The sequence below is a fragment of the Polyodon spathula genome, chromosome 3 (genome assembly GCF_017654505.1).
Source record: "Polyodon spathula isolate WHYD16114869_AA chromosome 3, ASM1765450v1, whole genome shotgun sequence".
NCBI lineage: Eukaryota > Metazoa > Chordata > Actinopteri > Acipenseriformes > Polyodontidae > Polyodon > Polyodon spathula.
The window spans coordinates 24,177,207-24,195,809 of record NC_054536.1 but is presented as its reverse complement, the minus strand read 5'-3'; the positions used below and the strand labels follow the sequence as shown (position 1 = coordinate 24,195,809).

Genomic DNA, 18,603 nt, shown 5'->3' with positions numbered 1-18,603 from the left:
CTGACATGTATCTGGGTGACGGATATCTGAGTTCTGACTAAAAGAAATCTCATATTTGTATTAAATTATATCTTTGAAAATATATATATTTTTAAAAAGTTTTAAAATTCTAGACTGTACTTTCTGACTGAGATGGTGAATATTATTTAAGCCAGAATTTTGGAAAAACATTTAAAATTAAATATATTCATGTTTTCTGTCCAGGAGGAGAGTAGTTAAACGCTCATATACTTTGCTAAACACTCTGGCAAAATGCAACATTAGCAAACCAGCAGGCTGCCATTCATGCTGTTTTATGATGCTAGGCTTGGCTTGAAATTAAACAAGGATAGGAACATATGGTACTGTGCACCCCCCACCAAAGACTGTAAATACATATCTAGAACCATTAGTACCACAAAATAGTACAAGCCAATGGAAAATCTATATGCCCTTAAAGCAAAATCTATTTGTAACTATCAAAAGCATCTTTCTGAGCTCTACTTGAAACTTTCAGGATTGAATACAATAACCATGATCCAACTCCAACAGCTCTTTTATATTTTCCTGACACGGTCAAAATGAGCAGCATATAGTAGGCCCATACTCAATGCAATATGCTATATTTATAACAAAGCCTACATGTTTGGTTTCTTTCAGTTACAGCAGGCAAGCCACACATTTACTTATTCATCCAAGTCATATCAGAACTACTGTTAAAATGTAGATAAGATACATTTTGTGGTGAGACAGCTAAAACATATCATGGAAGTAGACCTTTTTTACTTTAATTTATTTGAGCCCACACACACAAAAAAAGACTACAGTAACTGAGCTCTATTCAGCAGTTTCACATAATTCGATTTCACATAAATAGAGAGTTAGATATACAAACCAGGGGCAGTATTACAGAACAATTTCCTAACTTGCTTACCTATCTTCTTTCATGGCTAGGATTGGATTTTTCCTAACTCGGTATTACAAAAGCATTTCCTAAGCCAGCAGTGTCTACAATTTCCTAAATGTCTCCCTCTATCATCAGTTAGGAATTCCTATCTAACGCCAATCTTATCCATAAACGACTGATCAAGTCTGAATAGTGCAGGTTACGGCTCGAGCTTCAGGCAACTGTCACCAGAATATACCTGGTTCTAAGTTAAACTTGATTCAGTTGTGGCAAAGAAACGTGGGGCTCTAAATTTTACTCGGGAAGAGAATAAGGTTTTGATCACAGAAAAATCTACAATAAAATCTAGTTAACAGCAGCAAATAAATATCACTATTAAAAAAAATAAGCAATACTTATTCAATTTCAGTCAAACACAATTTAATTTTAATTAGGAATGCCAACACACAACAACATCTCACAGATAAGAGGGGCTTCCTTGTGTGTTGTGTTGTGGTAAAAAAAAAAAATCAAAGAAAGTTTACAATTTGGGTAATTCACTGACAGCAATTTAGCTACAGTTCAAGTGTTTTTTTTTTGTTTGTTTTTTTTAAATGATGCAGCTGTTCTTCCGCAGTGCTAACATTAAAAGTAATGCCAGCTGAAATGTCACAATGGTGCTTTTTAGAATGTTTGTAGGTTGCTAAAGAGGTGAAACTGAAACCCTGTTTAGTCCTTCCCCCCTCGTTCACAGCCTTAATCACTATACATTAATACTGGCTAACCACATAAACACAGCAGAAACTGGATGCATGCCAATTCGTATTAAACGCTTTATTAGTTTTATTCCATATCACTGCAAAACAATCTTATCTTGTGTTTACAGAAACACTTTCTATTATACCTAATGATTGTCAGTAACAGCTGTGCACCACTAATTACAAAAAAAAAAAAAATCTGAAATAAAAACACTTATTATATAAAATCTAATTCTAGAAACAAACAGGATCCTGAATTATTGAATGTATTAACATGGTCCCCCTCAGGGGAACATACAATAAATATAAAAGAAAATTAGATCTCTTTCTAGGATTTGTAATGTTCTAAATGGGACAGAGTGGATTTCAAGTTGTGAGGTTCCAGTACCAAGGCAAGTTGGTATTGTACTGGTCAAATTGGTACAGTTGGAGGGTATGACGATGGCGTAAACCTGGTAAACATGTATCGCTTCCCTTTCTAAAATTTTGATTGACTCAGTCAGTGGGGTGACATTTTCTGTTACGAACATCACCTGGCATTGTTCAGTAAAATGTAGTCAGTGGTCTCCATTATTGTACTGAGCTCTCAGCAGCTTCAGTGAAAGAACCAATGGGGCATGGTGACAGATGGGGATCACTTTTGGTGTAAAAAAGTAAGCCTGCTTTATCTCTTGTGTGTACTTGCATAAAGTAACAGCGTGAATTACAAAATCAATAAGATCTTTAAAAGAATCTGAACCGAGTCCAGCTTATATAACTTTATCTAAAGAGGCAGGGGTCCCATGAATGTATTCACTAAACCAGGATAAGTTGCTTTCAGAACCATGTAGCTTGCAGAATCTGAACATAAGCACATCACACTGGCCCATGACTTCCCAAATTTGTGCAGAACTGTTCCAAGCAGTGCTGCTAAAAAAACAGAATTGCGTACTTGCACAACTTCAAGATTAGCCATTACCGTAAGACTCCCATTTTTGTTATGTTCACAGTGGAAAGTAAACAGGATACCTACAGCTGGACCACCATCAATCACTGGGCTTTCATCAATGGTTTTGTACCATCATCCACCATTATGGCAATGTGTTTTATAACATTTTCAAATGCTTTGGGTAAATACTTATTGTAAAGCTGAATTTAAACTTATTGTAAAGCTTGATTTAAACAAGTACTGGACTGCACCAAATTCATGGGTAAGGTTTTCCTCTTTCTTATACTTCATCTTTATTTTTGTTACTGCTTTTTAACATAATGTGGTGTGCCGCCCCATATGAGGTAGACAGTGGTGTTTTCAATTTTATAAGTTGCACTGCTTAGTGCTCTGCAGCACTTGCATATAATTTATGATTTATTTTTATGGTTTCTTCAACAAAACCATATTTTCTTTTACATACTGGCTTACTGACTTTATTTTATGCTCCATCATTGTAGCTTCACAAAACACATGTTTAGGTTTTCAAACTGATTTTAAGCACGCCTTTGTTTTGATTATGCCATGGTTTCACACCCATGCACAATAAGAATGACTAATGTTTAATTATATTTACACCATCACGCTTAACGAACCAAGCTGTGCACTGACAATCTAGGAGTTAGACCGAATAAAATTATTACTCAAATACTTTGATCAAGTTTTGAATATTCGTTCATTTCTAAAACAAATGGAAAAATTTACTAATTACACCCCAAAAAAACTTGCCGCAGTATTTTTGAGAGGAGGAGGTTAAAAGCGGCCAGCCACTACAATTTTCACCTCATTGATAACTGACAGGGAGGCGGGCACAATTCATAACCTAGCTCTGCTATTGGCTAAGTGAGTACATGAGCAGTGAAGCAATTGTTCCTGCCCAGTATCAAAATGGCACCTTGAAAAAAAAAGTAACGCATGGAAGTATTTTGAAAAGTTAAACGAGACCACGCGCAATGTAATCTATGCAGCACAAGTATCTTGTATCATAAATCAACGTGTTCAATGCTCAATCATCTAACATTAAAGCACCCATCTGCTGCTTTGGAAGAAAACACAGAATTTGGCAAAAAACAAACAAGCATTGCATCTTTTACCGTGTGCAGTGGTCAGTGATGTGATGCATCTCGGGCTGAAAAAAACAGGTGTTTTGACAGCAAACTAGCTGGACAATGCTTTTGTTGTTTGAGTTCTACATCGATCTTCTACTGATATCGGCTTGATTGTGGAATCAGCCATTTTTTGTATTATACTAAGGAATCAGCACGTACATCTCTGTTTTTCTGTTATTTTATAATAGATGTTATTGAGCAAACATATTTTGTTGTGCTTTTTTAGTAAGCAGTAATGTGTGTTTTATACGACTCGTTAAAGGGTGTTAAAAATGCAGTGGAAAGTTTTGAAGGTTCTTTTCATAAAGTTTTATAGTTAAGATCCCTCTGATGTGTTGTCTTATTTCTTATAGTAAATATTTTTTTTTTAGGTTTTACTACATACTCAGATGTTTCTTCGCTGTTACTGCTGATATATGTATCTAATGTGTACCTATGGTTGCTGCTAAAACATTGTAAGGACCCATTACTGTTATGAATGATTACAGGTCAAGTATTCGTGTCGTCAACATTTTTATTACTGGTGTACTCAAATTTATTGTTTGAAATTACCACCCCTACTCCATTCCTCAATCTATACATAAATGTGCAAAAATCTTTAAGGTTTGTTTGCAAGCAAAAGAAAAACATGTACAATCTTGCTGCCTTGGAGCGCTTTTTCTATCCTGTCTAAATAGAATAAGATATCTTAAACAATAAAGGTAATGATGCATAATCTGCTTCTGCTAAAGGTTTTTTTTTTTTTAAGGATTTAATTTGGAAGGATTTCGTGAATTCCAGAGTAACTATAAAAATAAAGACCTTGAAACTGAGAATTACAATACACTAGGGCATTTGTCTTTTTTTGCAACACTATGCAGAGGCAGAAAGAGAGCTAAATGGTACTCCACCCCCGCTTCCCAGACTTGGCAAAAGTATAAATAACACCTGAAGCATTTTTTATCTTCTAAAGCAATTATTTGCATGCTCCATCCTACTGCTGGTAATGCTTTTTATAACTATCAGGACAGGCAACTTTTAAATCACCATCTCATTATCTTATTCCCCCCCCCCCCCCCCCCCCCCCCCACCCCAACAGATACAGCAGTTATTATAAGTAAATTACAGCATCGTAAGCTGTGCTTCTTATAATAAACTGCTTATCTCAATGAGAGTTTCCTGCACACCTGAAAAAAAAAAAACCTGATGCAAAGAGCTTAAGTTATTTGATAAGTTTTAAAGGCTAAGAACATGCCATTCCGTCATTTACTCACACATGGAGTACATCATCACATCATTAAAATATTCTGAAACATGTGAGAAATCTCATTACTTACAAACAACAAGCTTTGGTTGTCTAATGCATGACCAACTCAAGGAGATCCGATATGCTTTCTTTACTTTAACAACATACATTTGGAGATAAACATGTCAACACTATGGGATCAATTTTATGAAGTAAACTGTGACCGATTTTAATACTACTCTACCACTCAAATTGAAAAGCCTCATTGACCTCATTTCAATGTATTTAATACGTGGATCAGTAACATTTCTTAAATGGTTTCTACAGTGAAAATTGGTGTTAGAAATCTATAATAATAGAAGATACCAAGTGATGTATGAGTCTCCTCTAAATTAATCATTTAGCAGCTGCTTCTATCCAAAGCAACTTGCAGAGACTAGTAGGTAAACCATGCATCACAACTGCTGCTGCAGAGTCACTTACAATAGGACCTCGGTTTTACGTCTCATCCGAAGGACTATCAGTGTGAGGTATGACAAATGGCAAACATACCATAAACATTTTGCCTCCGCAACTGAATTTGTGATACTGCTGGAATATTTGCATTAAATCTCTTGAAATGCTTGCAAATACAGCAGTTACTGTGCCACTAACGTCCAAACAGCAAATTCTGCATGTAAAATTTTATGGTACAGTCAAGGGGCAAAAACTTGCACAGGAGCTACATTGGAGCAGCAAACTACAGTAAAGATGCTTAAAGGTTTTGGACATAGTGGGGTTAATGTGAACACAGCAAGGTAGCAATATATCTGAATAACAGCACAACCACTGTTTTCTGCTGACCATGTTTGACACAGGATCTTTCCTACAATAGGCTACACACACTGCTTACATATTTTACAAGAAACACTTATATGCAATGTGGAAGTAGAAGCCCTTTAATGTTAGTAAAAGGAATATTAGGAGAGAGAGAGAGAGAGAGAGAGAGAGAGAGAGAGAGAGAGAGAGAGAGAGAGAGAGAGAGAGAGAGAGATGTCTCGACACCCACAGGCCTGCAGCAATATAAACAGGTCATTAATCCATTTACAATGGCCCTTGTTCTGTAGATTTCACATGTGTTATTCCATTTGAAACCTTCTGCTTTTAGGAATGGGAAACTTGTGCCAATAAAGCAGGTAGTGTTTAGTAGTTTAAATAGTTTTGATGGATTTCTTTCAGATTGTTTCTGATGGTTAAGTTAAAACCAATGTTCAAGGGATTGACCAGCAACATTTGGGATCTTTATTGCATGCCATCCAAATTCCAAATACAGTAACATTTTCTAAATGGGGATAGATTTTATCAAAGTACCAATGTCCCAATATTATATTGTATGTTAAGAATATCAAATAAGTTGATATATGCACTATAGATTTTATCTGTTTTCACTTTCCTAGTCAAGGTTTGGGAGTCAGTTAAAGACACTAACTCACATATATATATATATATATATATATATATATATATATATATATATATATATATATATATATATATATATATATATATATACACACACACACACACACACACACACACACACACACACTTGCCCCATCTATGTTTTCAGAAAAAAAGATTAGATGATCCAATCCTTGGTCATTCATCAAGCATGCTGACAGTGAGATGCAAGATGCCCAAGTTCTCAAATCCATAGAATAATGCTAGAGAATCCTGCTGTCAAATAATTGTCCTGATTTACAACAGAAATTCAACTCCGCTTCTGAAGGGTGCTGAATTGCCACTGGTCAAGGTAAATCCATGTGTCATGAAGAGAATGGCTGAAACAAGAAGAATCTCCAACTTGTTTTGTTTGGTTTGGTTTCACCTCCGCTATTCCAAATCACTTTTGCAGAATTGATTCTTTAAGTTCTGTCTGCTTTATGAAATGGCTCTGCTTCTCTACTGCTATACTGTTATCGTGTCAATATGTAATTGACACAAAAAATATGTTATCTACATTCAGCAAAAATAACTGTATACATGCTTGAATCAAATACAATTATACTGAACACAAGCAAAAGCAATTGTATACATGCTTGAATCAAATACAATTATACTGACCACCACAAGCTGCACACAAATATCCTAATATCATTGTAATCAGTGTCTAGCAAAAGTGAATCAAATTTACATTTCTTACAAAGTAGTCAAAGCAATAAACAACCCACAACCCATCAGCAAGTTGTTTTTCAATTTCTACTGACACAGAAAATACTAAGAAAAAAACACTCTTTGCTCATCTTAATAGTACAGATCTAGAGCTGACTGATACAGTGAGAGGACAATTATTTTAAACCACCTTGGGACTAGTGTTCATTATAATCAGTCATGTAACAAGTACAAATATTTACCACAGTTAATAATATTAATAGATTTAACACTAAATTAAAATTAATTGGGGTGGGCTTATTCTAGGCTACAGCACAGAGGCAAAGAACTTAAAGTTAACATATTATAACCTACAAACTCACCCACTCAGTTCACTATTGTAATCATATCGTTGAGTATAATTACAGTCATTTTAAGTGCAAGGTATGGTGTAATACCTATCTGCTACCTGCATAAACGTGTGCATGCATCTTAAGACTTCTGATCTTCTGTAACCACACCATTATACAACAACTGAACTATTCAAGTAATCCATGTTCAACTCCAATAATGGATGTGGTACCACATAAAACACTACTTCCTCTTTCCTGTAAGCACATATATCACCTCGTATACACATACAATAAAGCCAGATCAATTAAATCCATAGGCTTTGTTATCTTCTGCTGAAGACCAATACAAAAAAAAATGGGTTATGTAGATCATAAAGATGTTGCATCAAAATGTACCAGGGCAATCAAATACCACGAGCAACCACAAGTTTTATTATCTTAAATCACTATTTTGATCAGGTTTGGTGCAGACACTTGGACTTGAAGGACCAACAGAAGTATTGTAAATGATGGCCCTGTGGCAAAGTTGGTCCTTTGAGTCTAGAACTTTGTTCCAACTGCATTCTAAATTGATTAATTGAAGCAATTAAACCTCTATCCAAGTCTTTAATTAGGTATTAGTTCATTGTACCTTTTAAATCTGGAGTGGTATTTTCTCCAGGACCACACTTGCCAACCCACAGGCAATATGCCATTCCTGGACTTAAAACTTATTTTTTAACTTTTCAAATATTTTAATCACCCAAACAGCAGTTGTTATATGACAGAAATTACCTGCAATTAGGAGGAGGGTCCAATGTTATTTCTGCTAGCTCTTTTTGAATCCTAAAGATAAAGAGAAACATTTTTGGTAAATATTGAAATATATGCAGCAGGGTATACCATTTTATTCTAACTTTTTACAAAACATGCAGTAAACCAATAAATAAAAGTCATGTAAACTTTGTGATTTCCATGAAGTATTGTTACACAGTTCTTGTTGAATAGGAAAGCTTTCACAAAGTTCAGTTTTATCTGGTGTAATGGAAATCTATTTACAATTACTGTATAAAAAGCCAGAAGTAATATGTAATCAGCTGCCAATTCACAAGATTAAAATCTAATTTTTCCCTGAAATTTCATTATGTATCAGCTGGGATTTAACATTGTCAAGTCTCTGCTTTTAGACTGTTGTAATTTATCATTTAATTGACTTGGAAACAGACTTATAGCGGTACAGTTCGTACGTCAAGGGTGGAATACTAGGCCTTCCATTTCATCTTTATTCCAGGCATATTCTAAATGGTTTAATTACACCAAATACAACTTCATCCAGGCCCTGAAGTATCTACTAGTTTTAACTCTTAAATTATATCAATTAAACCTGGAGTAAAATGGTCCTAGGCATCACTGACTTTGGGTATCTGTCTATTAAATGCTATGTGTTATGAATTACTCTGCAATGTAGCCTAATACACATGATAGCCATCCTCCTTTTATTTAATATGTCCCTGAAGATTTTCAGCTTAAATTTGTGTGTAAAGATTTATCAGTTCCAATGGGCAAAATAGCCATGAGTGACCTCAAATACTGTAGTGGATAGAAGACTAAAGTATGGGCGAATGTAGTAAACCGATCCAAGGAATTCCATTTTCGTGTACACTGCAGCTTTAATATGCTGGAAGCCCAACTCCTAAATCTCATTTTTAAATGTAAAACAAGTGAAATAACATTTTAATAATCTGCAAAAAAAAAGTGCACAATCCTTGGCACTCATGCAATTAAAGAATTAATTAAGCTTTTAAAAAATCCTCCCGGAGAACTAATTAGAAAGTGTCATCTATTTTAAGGAATGATACACATTTAGAAATGTAAAACAAAATCAGTTTCAATTACTGTTAGACCTATTTCATTTCCTCAACATAATATTTGAGACTAGATGTGCCTTAATATATTCTCTCATAACGTTAGTACAGCAATTTTCCCCAGGATTGCCCAACGGAGGTGATAAAGCACTTCCAGTTTTATAGCTGGTAGGGACTGAGTCACAGATATATTCTGTCCAAGGTCATCCAGCACTGAACAGTAAAGCACCACGAGTTAGTAGTGCAGCTGGGATTTCAGATCTGACTCCCAGTCTTCATCTCTATGCACTAAGCCATAATGATTACAACTATTTTAGATTACAAGCAACCGTTAAGGTTATCATTATTTGATAATTATATTTTCACTAAATGAGTATGACGAATACTTTCATCCCATTTTAATATAAAAGCAGATTACAGGGTCAAATAGAGGCACTTGAGGGATTTTAATTGTTTTACCTTTTAGCGCTTGTTGAAAGCTTTGCAGCTGTTTTGCTTGAGATTTTTGTCTCTTTTTTCTTCGGCTGCGTTTGTTCTCTTTCTTGTTCTTGTTGAACACTTTCCCGCTGATCTAGATCAGAGCTCCCCCCACTTGTACTGGGGCTGTCGTCAGGTCTTTGCACTTCACTGGACATCTTGGCACTAAGAATCGCAAAACAAAACCCACAGTTTGATAGCTGTTGCTATTGCAATATTACCAGTTCTCAAACGTGACCACCCTCTGCCATTCAGCCTTGAAGTCAAGTAAAATAATGCAACTCAGCATAACTAGTACTCATCATATCCTCGAAAGCAATGGAAACATTGTTCAGTCCACTGTCTAATTTAAGGCTTTTCAATTATTGATACCTTGTCAACAAATCACAGACTTGTGGGGGACTAATTTAGCACACAAACACCAGTTTTCATAACACTTTAAACTTTGAATGTGATGTTTTCATTGTGGTCCAAGTCAAGTTTTGGTATCACAATACTTAAAAATCAGTTTTATTCTTTTGACCACTACAACCATATTGTTTTATTTGTTAAAAGTATTGGCTAACATTTTAAAAGCTTTACAAAAGTGTATACTTCACAGGTCTTTGTAAACCTGATACCCAGTATTTTTAATAAAAAGAAAGCAATTTAAACCGCAGAGTGCAGCCTCAAGTCAAGCTGGGGTTTATTCTAAATGATACAATCTGCAGTAGTTTAAAACCCCAACCATGGTTCAAAATGTTCTAATCTGCTGTAATTTTCTCTGAAAAAAAGGCAGGAGTTATTTTACATGCTTACAATAAGGGAATCGTGTGAACCATGTTTACACCCTTCCCTCTTTGTTGTCAGAGTACAGCCACATTTAACTTTACACCTTATTTTGTCAAACTCAAGTGTCCAGCCAAATAACTGCCTGCGGAGGTGATGAAAGCAAAGAATAGGAACTCAGTATGATGTAAAATAGGAGTCTGGTTTCATATAAAGCTGCTAAAGCTATGGGTAACTTTAATTTACTTTCTTTCTAAAGAAAATTAGTAAACCTATGCCTTAGACTGCAGACAAATAATACCAAGCAGGTATCTTAACGTTTGATGTCTACAGCCTGGAGGCTTAATGTTATTTTTGTTTTGAAATTTGGTATATGTGACGGGTTGTGTAAAATAGTTATGATTTCTTTTTTAAATGTAATAAACATCGTCCCTAAAAAAATTAAGAAGGGTAGAAACATAAACATACATATGTAAGTTTTAAAACAACGGGTTCTCGTTGAAAACAACATTTTAGATTAGCGAATAAACATAGGGTGTTAAGAAACTGTTACAGTTAAAACCGTTCTACCAAGATATGTGTTTAATTATTCCAATATGTAGATAATTATAGCTACATAGCACACTGCAAATGGCAACTTAAAATAGGCATTCTTTTCACATACAGTAAACGAGGCAATGAAACCAATGCGTCTATAATATGGGGGGAAATAAAACAAATATGCAGGGTATTTTTTTTATAAAATATGTGAACGACATATTTTTCACATTTATTTTTGGATAAACTTGATCAGTAATAATCACAACTTCATTAGGTGCTGTCTTGAAGTTACAGATTTGAAATACTATAAATATCTTTAATATTTGGTTTCTTAAAAATGCATTTCTTTATTACGATACAAGGCACCATTATTTACTGTTTATTGTGTGCAATATGTGGTGTTATTCATCCACAATGTTAGTTTTACTTACCGCACATTTAAATGATGCTTACTCAAATCATGCTTATATAGTACTTCCTAAATAAAATACCCCAACTCTTCTTATTGAAAATTCATTTTCGCGCTAAAGCAATCAAATGCTGGCTAATAAAGTAAAGAACTTCGAAAGAAAATGTTACAATTATATACTGTCACATGTTACAATGTAACCTTAGAACAAAGTCATGCATATTAAACTTAGCAATGGTAATACTGGTTCGTTGCATTTTTTTTTCTCTCGTAAGAAGGAAAAAAAAAAAAAAAATCAAACAAGACAGATTATGTAATTCATACAAACGGAGTCTAATCAGAAATATTTAAAAATAGGAAGGTGTATTTTTTCTTTGGCCATAACGTCCGTCAACGTCTGGTCTTTAAACAGAAATCTGAAACAACATTTTGCCTCTTTGTTGAGTAAACAAATGTCTTTTTTTCTGGCAAACCTGTCATACACCGAGAGGAATATTATAACTGCACAAAATCAGCTCCAGTTAGTGCAGTAATAGTCAATAATGATGCCTTAAAGAGGCCTTACATGCCCGTGGAAAAATGCAGTGAACCGTCTTTTGCCTTATTCTTTTACAAGCTTTTTTTCGGAAACGTGAACTCTAAATAAGGAATTGTCTGTAAGCCAGCACCAAAAGGAGCTGCTTGGAAATGTGTGAAATATGCAAGGTTTCTAGTGACCACAGGCAGAGCTGCTTCAGCACAAAGACACACTCACTCACACACACACACACACACACCCCCCCCATACAAAAAAAAAAAAAAAAAAACTGTCACTTTCACGGGACATTTCCTTACTTTTAGGCAGTTTCAAAGCGGAGCCACAAAGTAAAGCTGTTGAATTTACCTGTCAGTATCGGGGTAAGTGGTTGTCCGTGCTAAAATTCTCCGTTGTTAACCCTGATGTTAAGTACCCCGTATCTCTCACTCTCTTTCGTTACTGGAACATACACAGGCAGAAACAGCCGAGAAAAACTGAAGCAACCAGACCGCCTCCTTGCGCGTTCTGGAGACATGGGTAGGGTGCGCGCAGCGCGCTCCGCATTCTCCTGTGCGAGGGGCGGGGATGATGAGCACAGAAAATACTGAGAATACATTTAAAAAATAAATAAATAAATCTTAAAAAATGAACAGTAGTGCGTATTGTACCTATACAGGAAAAGCCTACCTGAGTGTGTACGAAGGTGTTGAACAGGGACCACCTCAGCGACGTGGGAACACGGGAATTTCCAAGTCAAAACATACGAGTCATCGCTCAGGACACAAACCTTTGCTAAGCAATACTATATGCACTTGTTTTTATGCCCAACAAATTAATAAATGCAGTTATTTTGTTCTGTTGAAGATGTGTTTAAAACAATAAGGAGGACGTTTAAATGAATGATTTTGTATTCATATGCTTCTATTGGTTGAAATATAGTTGTCAAGATAGGCTGCCTTTCTGGTGTTGTTGGAACCCCAAAGGTGGAGAATGATTACCACTGTATATTGGTCCATCTTATTTTGATAACCTGCTATGTCACTATATTAAAATGTTTCCACTGTGGTACTCAGTCTTCCATCACTGTCGCTGCTTTTAGCTGCTGTAGCCCCTTAACAATAACAGAAACTGTGGTTGATTTACATGTAGGAAGTGGGGCATGTTTCCATAGCTTGTTGCCTGCTGCTCGTGTATATAAAATCAGGTAGAAAAAATGCAAACTGTGCTAAAAAAAATTATACCTTAAGGGCAGCAAGAAGAGCCCTGCCCAGTGACCAAGGGTGTCCAAGAAATTCAGGTTATAGGGGTGCCACTCAACACATATGTTTATATTTTATTGCATGCAGACCCGTCTAAGCCCACTGTGACCTCTACACATACATCGTCACAGCAGCCACCTACCTAAAATAATGGCATCCCACTCAACCAGGTGTATTTTTACCATAGCCTGCAGGCAGTATATCAACCCTACAAGATATAGGATTAGGTGGGTATGAATGTACCATGTGGATGATGTCTTGGAGCTTGCAAATATAAAGCAACACAGTTAATCTGTTTATCATTATAGCCACGTTGATTGCCATATTTACAGATACCTTGCAGATACATTACAAGTTATGAAAGGTAGCATTAGTGGAATTAGTACTACAGTTCTATAGTATTGCTATATTATTTAGGCTCTAGCACTTAACTTTTAATTGTTAAGAAAGGGATTCCCTGGTTAATGAGGTAGCTGCAAAATAATGAATGGGCGACTTAATCATGTGTCCACCATCTTTGAAAACTATGCCATTGCTTTGCAGTTGTGGTTTGCAAGTGGTCTGTCTAGATGTAAAAAAGAGGTTGACCTTAAACTGCACTATGCTTCAGTTCTTCACTTGCCATCTTTAGAACGTCAAGGTGTAATCAGCAGCACATGTTCAAAAATCATTGACTTAATTTCAGAGATTTCTGCAACACTTTCCCGTGGATGAATGAATCAGAACTCCCCAAGTCAGGAACAACCTTAGCAATTGCAATTGTTTGAGAATTTGGTTTTGATGAAAGATGATGGACAATGGCACTGGCTCCTTGGGAGCTTCATCTAACAGCTTTTCAAGCTGGAACCTGAGTTCTGAAAAGCACTAGGGGCTTAAGAGTAGGCCTGCAATGCCATGCAGGCCCCTGAAGTTATTTAAAATGAGTTTTTTTCTAAGGGGAGATATATCCAGTGTGAATTACAACAATACAGTTGTTCTCAAGAATTTTAGAAAACACAAAAGGTGCAGTATAAATGTAGAGAATTATTGAGTATTTTTGATGAGGTGTCTCCAAATATGAGCATCTAAGCAGGGCCTTTCTAAAGGAGCGTTTTTGTGGATTTTTCTATAAATGTGACAAAACAAGTAATAAATTGCTTTGATTAACCAGACTTCAATAATTAAACAAAGGGTTTGTGCCTTAATAATATAATTTTCAACAGGCTTTAATACAAACATTTTCCTGTTGAAAATAATAGCTTTGGGGTTTAAGATTTCTGCGAATCAAGGACTGTGAAACAAGATATGTTAGATTTTTTAAATAATATTTAGTGGACTAGACCTTATTTTGAGCCTTTTTTGAAAAGGCTTTCTGAATATAAAATCTAATGCAGTGTATTCCAATTTCAATGTAGTGCAGAAGAGGCATTCCAGTCTAGTTATTTGCTTCAACAATTTCTATATAACTTATGTCGCACCAATTGAGCCTTAATACAGATAAAAACTGCTAAATAACTTTCAATAATTCATACAATCATTTGGTCTGAAAACAACTGGTAATCACTGCTTATGCATTTTTTTATGTTATGATTTTTTATGTTATGATTTTCTTTTTTCTTGAACCAATGTTAAGGGCAGGCAGATTAAACACTTCACGCAGCTGCAGCTGATAAATCCGTTATACACAAGGCTGCTTTGCCGGGATTTTATTTGCTTAGAGTTATAATTCTGGAATCCACAACCTTTTCTTTTTCTTTTTTTTTTTTTGCTTTTTTAACTCAGGCTGGCTAAAAATGACTTTTGCATGTGACATAAGCTAACATTTAGCAAAACAGTGCTGTTTTTATTAATGGCCAACCATTTGTCTCAAAGATGTGTTCTATTAAAAGGACCCCTATTAAAACAGCCTACTAGGTCACTAACCACAAGGATATAGGCTCAACATCAAGTGCCAGGTATGCATTTCTACATTTATTTTGATACAAAATATTTATTTTATTACAGTTTTTCATAAAAAAGTAACTTTACTACAGATCTATTATGAAAATAAATATGTTATAGCAAGCACAGGTAAATCCATGGTGTTATTAATGTACTGTATTATTAGTGATGTGTGCATGGGTAAGCTAAAGATGTGTACAAGAGTGGCATGCTGCTTATTGTTCACAAACAATATGTTACTAATAATTAAATGTGACAGAAGGTCCCCAGTGTCTCACCCAAATGCTCAAATGCTGAGCTGCTGATCCTGGCTAGGGGCCGTCAGGGAGAACTGCATTGGCCTTTGTGCTTCCAAGGGTAAGGGAGATTAATCAGCTGAGGAAATTTGTATTACAGTTGATTTTCAGTCTTCTTGATTGGTTTACAGGTTTCCAGTAATGAGGTTACATTTAACTGGCCATGTCCAATTTGGTAGAAACCCAGGGGTAAAGTAATTGCAAAAAAATGCCACAAAAATAGTTTTCTATATTTCAGTGATTTCAATGTAATTTGCACAATTGTTTATTGAAAGAAATACAAACTTAGGCACACTCTGAGTTAGTTATTAGTTTTACATTCACAACACAAATGGTGCAAATGACACTGGCATAAAGGCCTTCAAAAAAAATTCAAACATGCGCTGCTGGTTTGATCACTTAGAATCTTGTTTATATATATATATATATATATATATATATATATATATATATATATATATATATATATATATAGAGAGAGAGAGAGAGAGAGAGAGAGAGAGAGAGAGAGAGAGAGAGAGAGAGAGTGATGGCATGTACATTAGGACCATGGAGATACGGAATGTGCACTCCATCTTGGTGGAGGAATCTGAACAACTCCACTACCTTGGTACAGGTGTTTAATTCATGACCAAGACTAGAGTAATGAGGATCAGCTGTGCCTAATTACAGTCCCTTTATAACCCTTGCAGGTATGCTGGTTAGGTGGAGAGTCGAGTCAATTCAATTCACTTCAATTCACTTCAATTCAATTCAATTCAATTCAATTCACTTCAATTCACTTCACTTCACTTCACTTCAATTCAATTCAATCAATTGCATTACATTACATTACAGTTTAGTTAGGATCTGAAAAAGGGTAAGGTTTTGATTTTTTTTTGTGTGTGTAAATAATAAAGACACGGTACAGTGTTTTCAGTTTACCTGCTGCCTTGTGTCCTATATAAAGAAGATGGTATTTGTGAGGGTACTTTCTCAAAATGTATTTAAATATTGTAAGTTCAAGTAGCCATGTTTACACTTGCAAATATATCCAGCTCTATACACCCAATACCCTGTAAAAATGCTTATAAAAATTATTTGTTGCTTGAGTGGGCTGAAAGGTTAGCAGTACACATTTTGTTTTCCTACCTTTCATTTGCATAGGTCATATATTAGTGTTTTCCAGACTCTGTTTTCACCACCAGTTAATACATCTGTAATTACCAGTTACTTTCACTTCCTGCTGATGTAATATGTAAATATGCAGTAGTGTAAATGAGTCTAGGTCATTCAGGTCATTCTGATAATTGAACCAACACATTCCAACCCTGGGGTTTCTAGAAAATCTTTTAATAATAATAATAATAATAATAATAATAATAATAATAATGAGTACTAATGGAATCCTACTGTATAGTGGTTTGCTACAGAGCACATGCAATTTTCAAGCACAGCTAAGGGGTAATCTATCTCTAGTCAAGTATTGTAAAGTTTTTTTTTTTCTGTGAGAAAGATATTGTGAGTGTATTACTTTATCATGTCCCCTGAGTTTTACAGATTAAAGACAGTGAGGCATTATAAACTGATTATGGTATCTAGTTTTCTGCATTGTTTCATAATCTAAAGCATCAAGAGCATTATTTTATACTTGCAGTACTAGTAACTGAAAAAAAGGAGGTGCATTTAATTCCCTCAGTACCAAAAAATAACTCTTGCTTTCAAATTAGCTTTCTATATACAGATTTGTCAAAGTGCTTAATAATCACTCAGATTCAATACATAAACATAATAGATTCATACAACAACACCCAAGAACTTCTGCTGGTACAATATACATATTTTTCTAGCCAAGAAAGACAGGTGTTATAAATTATCACATAACAAAAACTTGTAGAATTGTGGCAGGATAGTCGAAGCACATTTAATTGTGAAAATATCAAGCACGAAAACAAAGAAGGGATTTGTAAAAATGTTGTTTGTTAATTTGATTTTAAGGACTTGGTTATTATCACTTTAGAGTATTTGGCCTTTTTGGAACATGAAACCAAATATTACTTTTAATCCAATCCCCTTTAATAGTTGTGTTTTTTTTTATTTCCCCCTTTTGCTTGTAAAGTGTTAGCAAAAGAGCCCTAACTCCTTAGCAGCCTATAAACCAAAACATCCTCTTTCAGGAGATTCTCTTTCATGTTAAAGACTAATTAGGGGTTGAACAATGTAAATGAAAAGCAATGTTGCCACTGCAACCATAATAACAAATCTGTAATTGCCAGTTAAAGTGGCCTTCACACTTTGCTTCTGTGAGATTTCAATATGCCCTGGACTGATTCTACCTTATTCAAGGTATTCAGATAATTTAATCTATACATTCCAAAGCTTTGGCAATTCTAGAATACAAACTCGTTGCCAAATGCATGCCAGACAGAACTTTAAAATTGCCTTTTCAGTGTGTGGTTTAATTAGTAAACTTCACTGTACCTTTTGCTAACACTGGAGGACTGCTAAGACGGTAATTTTATGTCATTTACTGGACTTTTACCATGTATTGCATTTTACAGTTGTTTGGAGGAACCTGTCTCTATGGTGACCATATTTCTTTCAGTGTAATTCTAAACTAGGTACTGTATTTGGAAAGAGAAACTGTCTTCCCTTCAATATAAGAGTATGATATACAATAATAAATAGTTATTCCACTCCAGGTTGTGGTCACTCGATTTACTTTGTCCCTACTTCAACCCAATGACCTGGGCTTGCTGACCCTCTACACGTGCTTGTGCATTCACAGATACAATACCAGGACTGTAGGCTTATTACTCATTTTTTAAAGATACAGTCAAGTATTCTCAACCTGTTGATACACTGTATAATACAATGTCAAAACTGATATTTTAGGAAGGTCAATTGATGCAAGCTGTCAAAAATGTATCTTTTACATTTATTGAATAGTTGTCAAAGTCTTAAAGTTATCAAACATTTGATAGGTCACAAATATAGGGAATTATAAAATAAATAAAACCTGAAATAAAAGGATAGTAAACATGCATCTGTGTTATGTTCTTTGAGTTTATTATTAACTGGAATTGACTTGAGTTTACTGACTCAAACCATTTATTTATAGCCAGAAATGGTGTGATGTCTGCTTTTCAATGAACATAAACCAAATGTAACAGTGCACTGCAGGTCA

The 18,603-nt window shown here is 35.0% G+C and overlaps 1 protein-coding gene across 1 annotated transcript in view; it reads right to left on the bottom strand.

The window, feature by feature from the left end:
- LOC121312880 (ubiquitin-conjugating enzyme E2 E2) overlaps positions 1-12,479 on the bottom strand; it is a 124,793-nt gene extending 112,314 nt beyond the window's left edge. Inside the window, exons 1-3 of the mRNA XM_041244757.1 lie at positions 12,329-12,479; positions 9,711-9,893; positions 8,182-8,232 (exon numbers count right to left, since the gene is read on the bottom strand). Coding sequence (XP_041100691.1) covers positions 8,182-8,232; positions 9,711-9,886 — 227 coding nt within the window. The 5' untranslated portion in view covers positions 9,887-9,893; positions 12,329-12,479. The remainder of the gene's footprint in view (positions 1-8,181; positions 8,233-9,710; positions 9,894-12,328) is intronic.
- Positions 12,480-18,603: the final 6,124 nt, after the last annotated feature.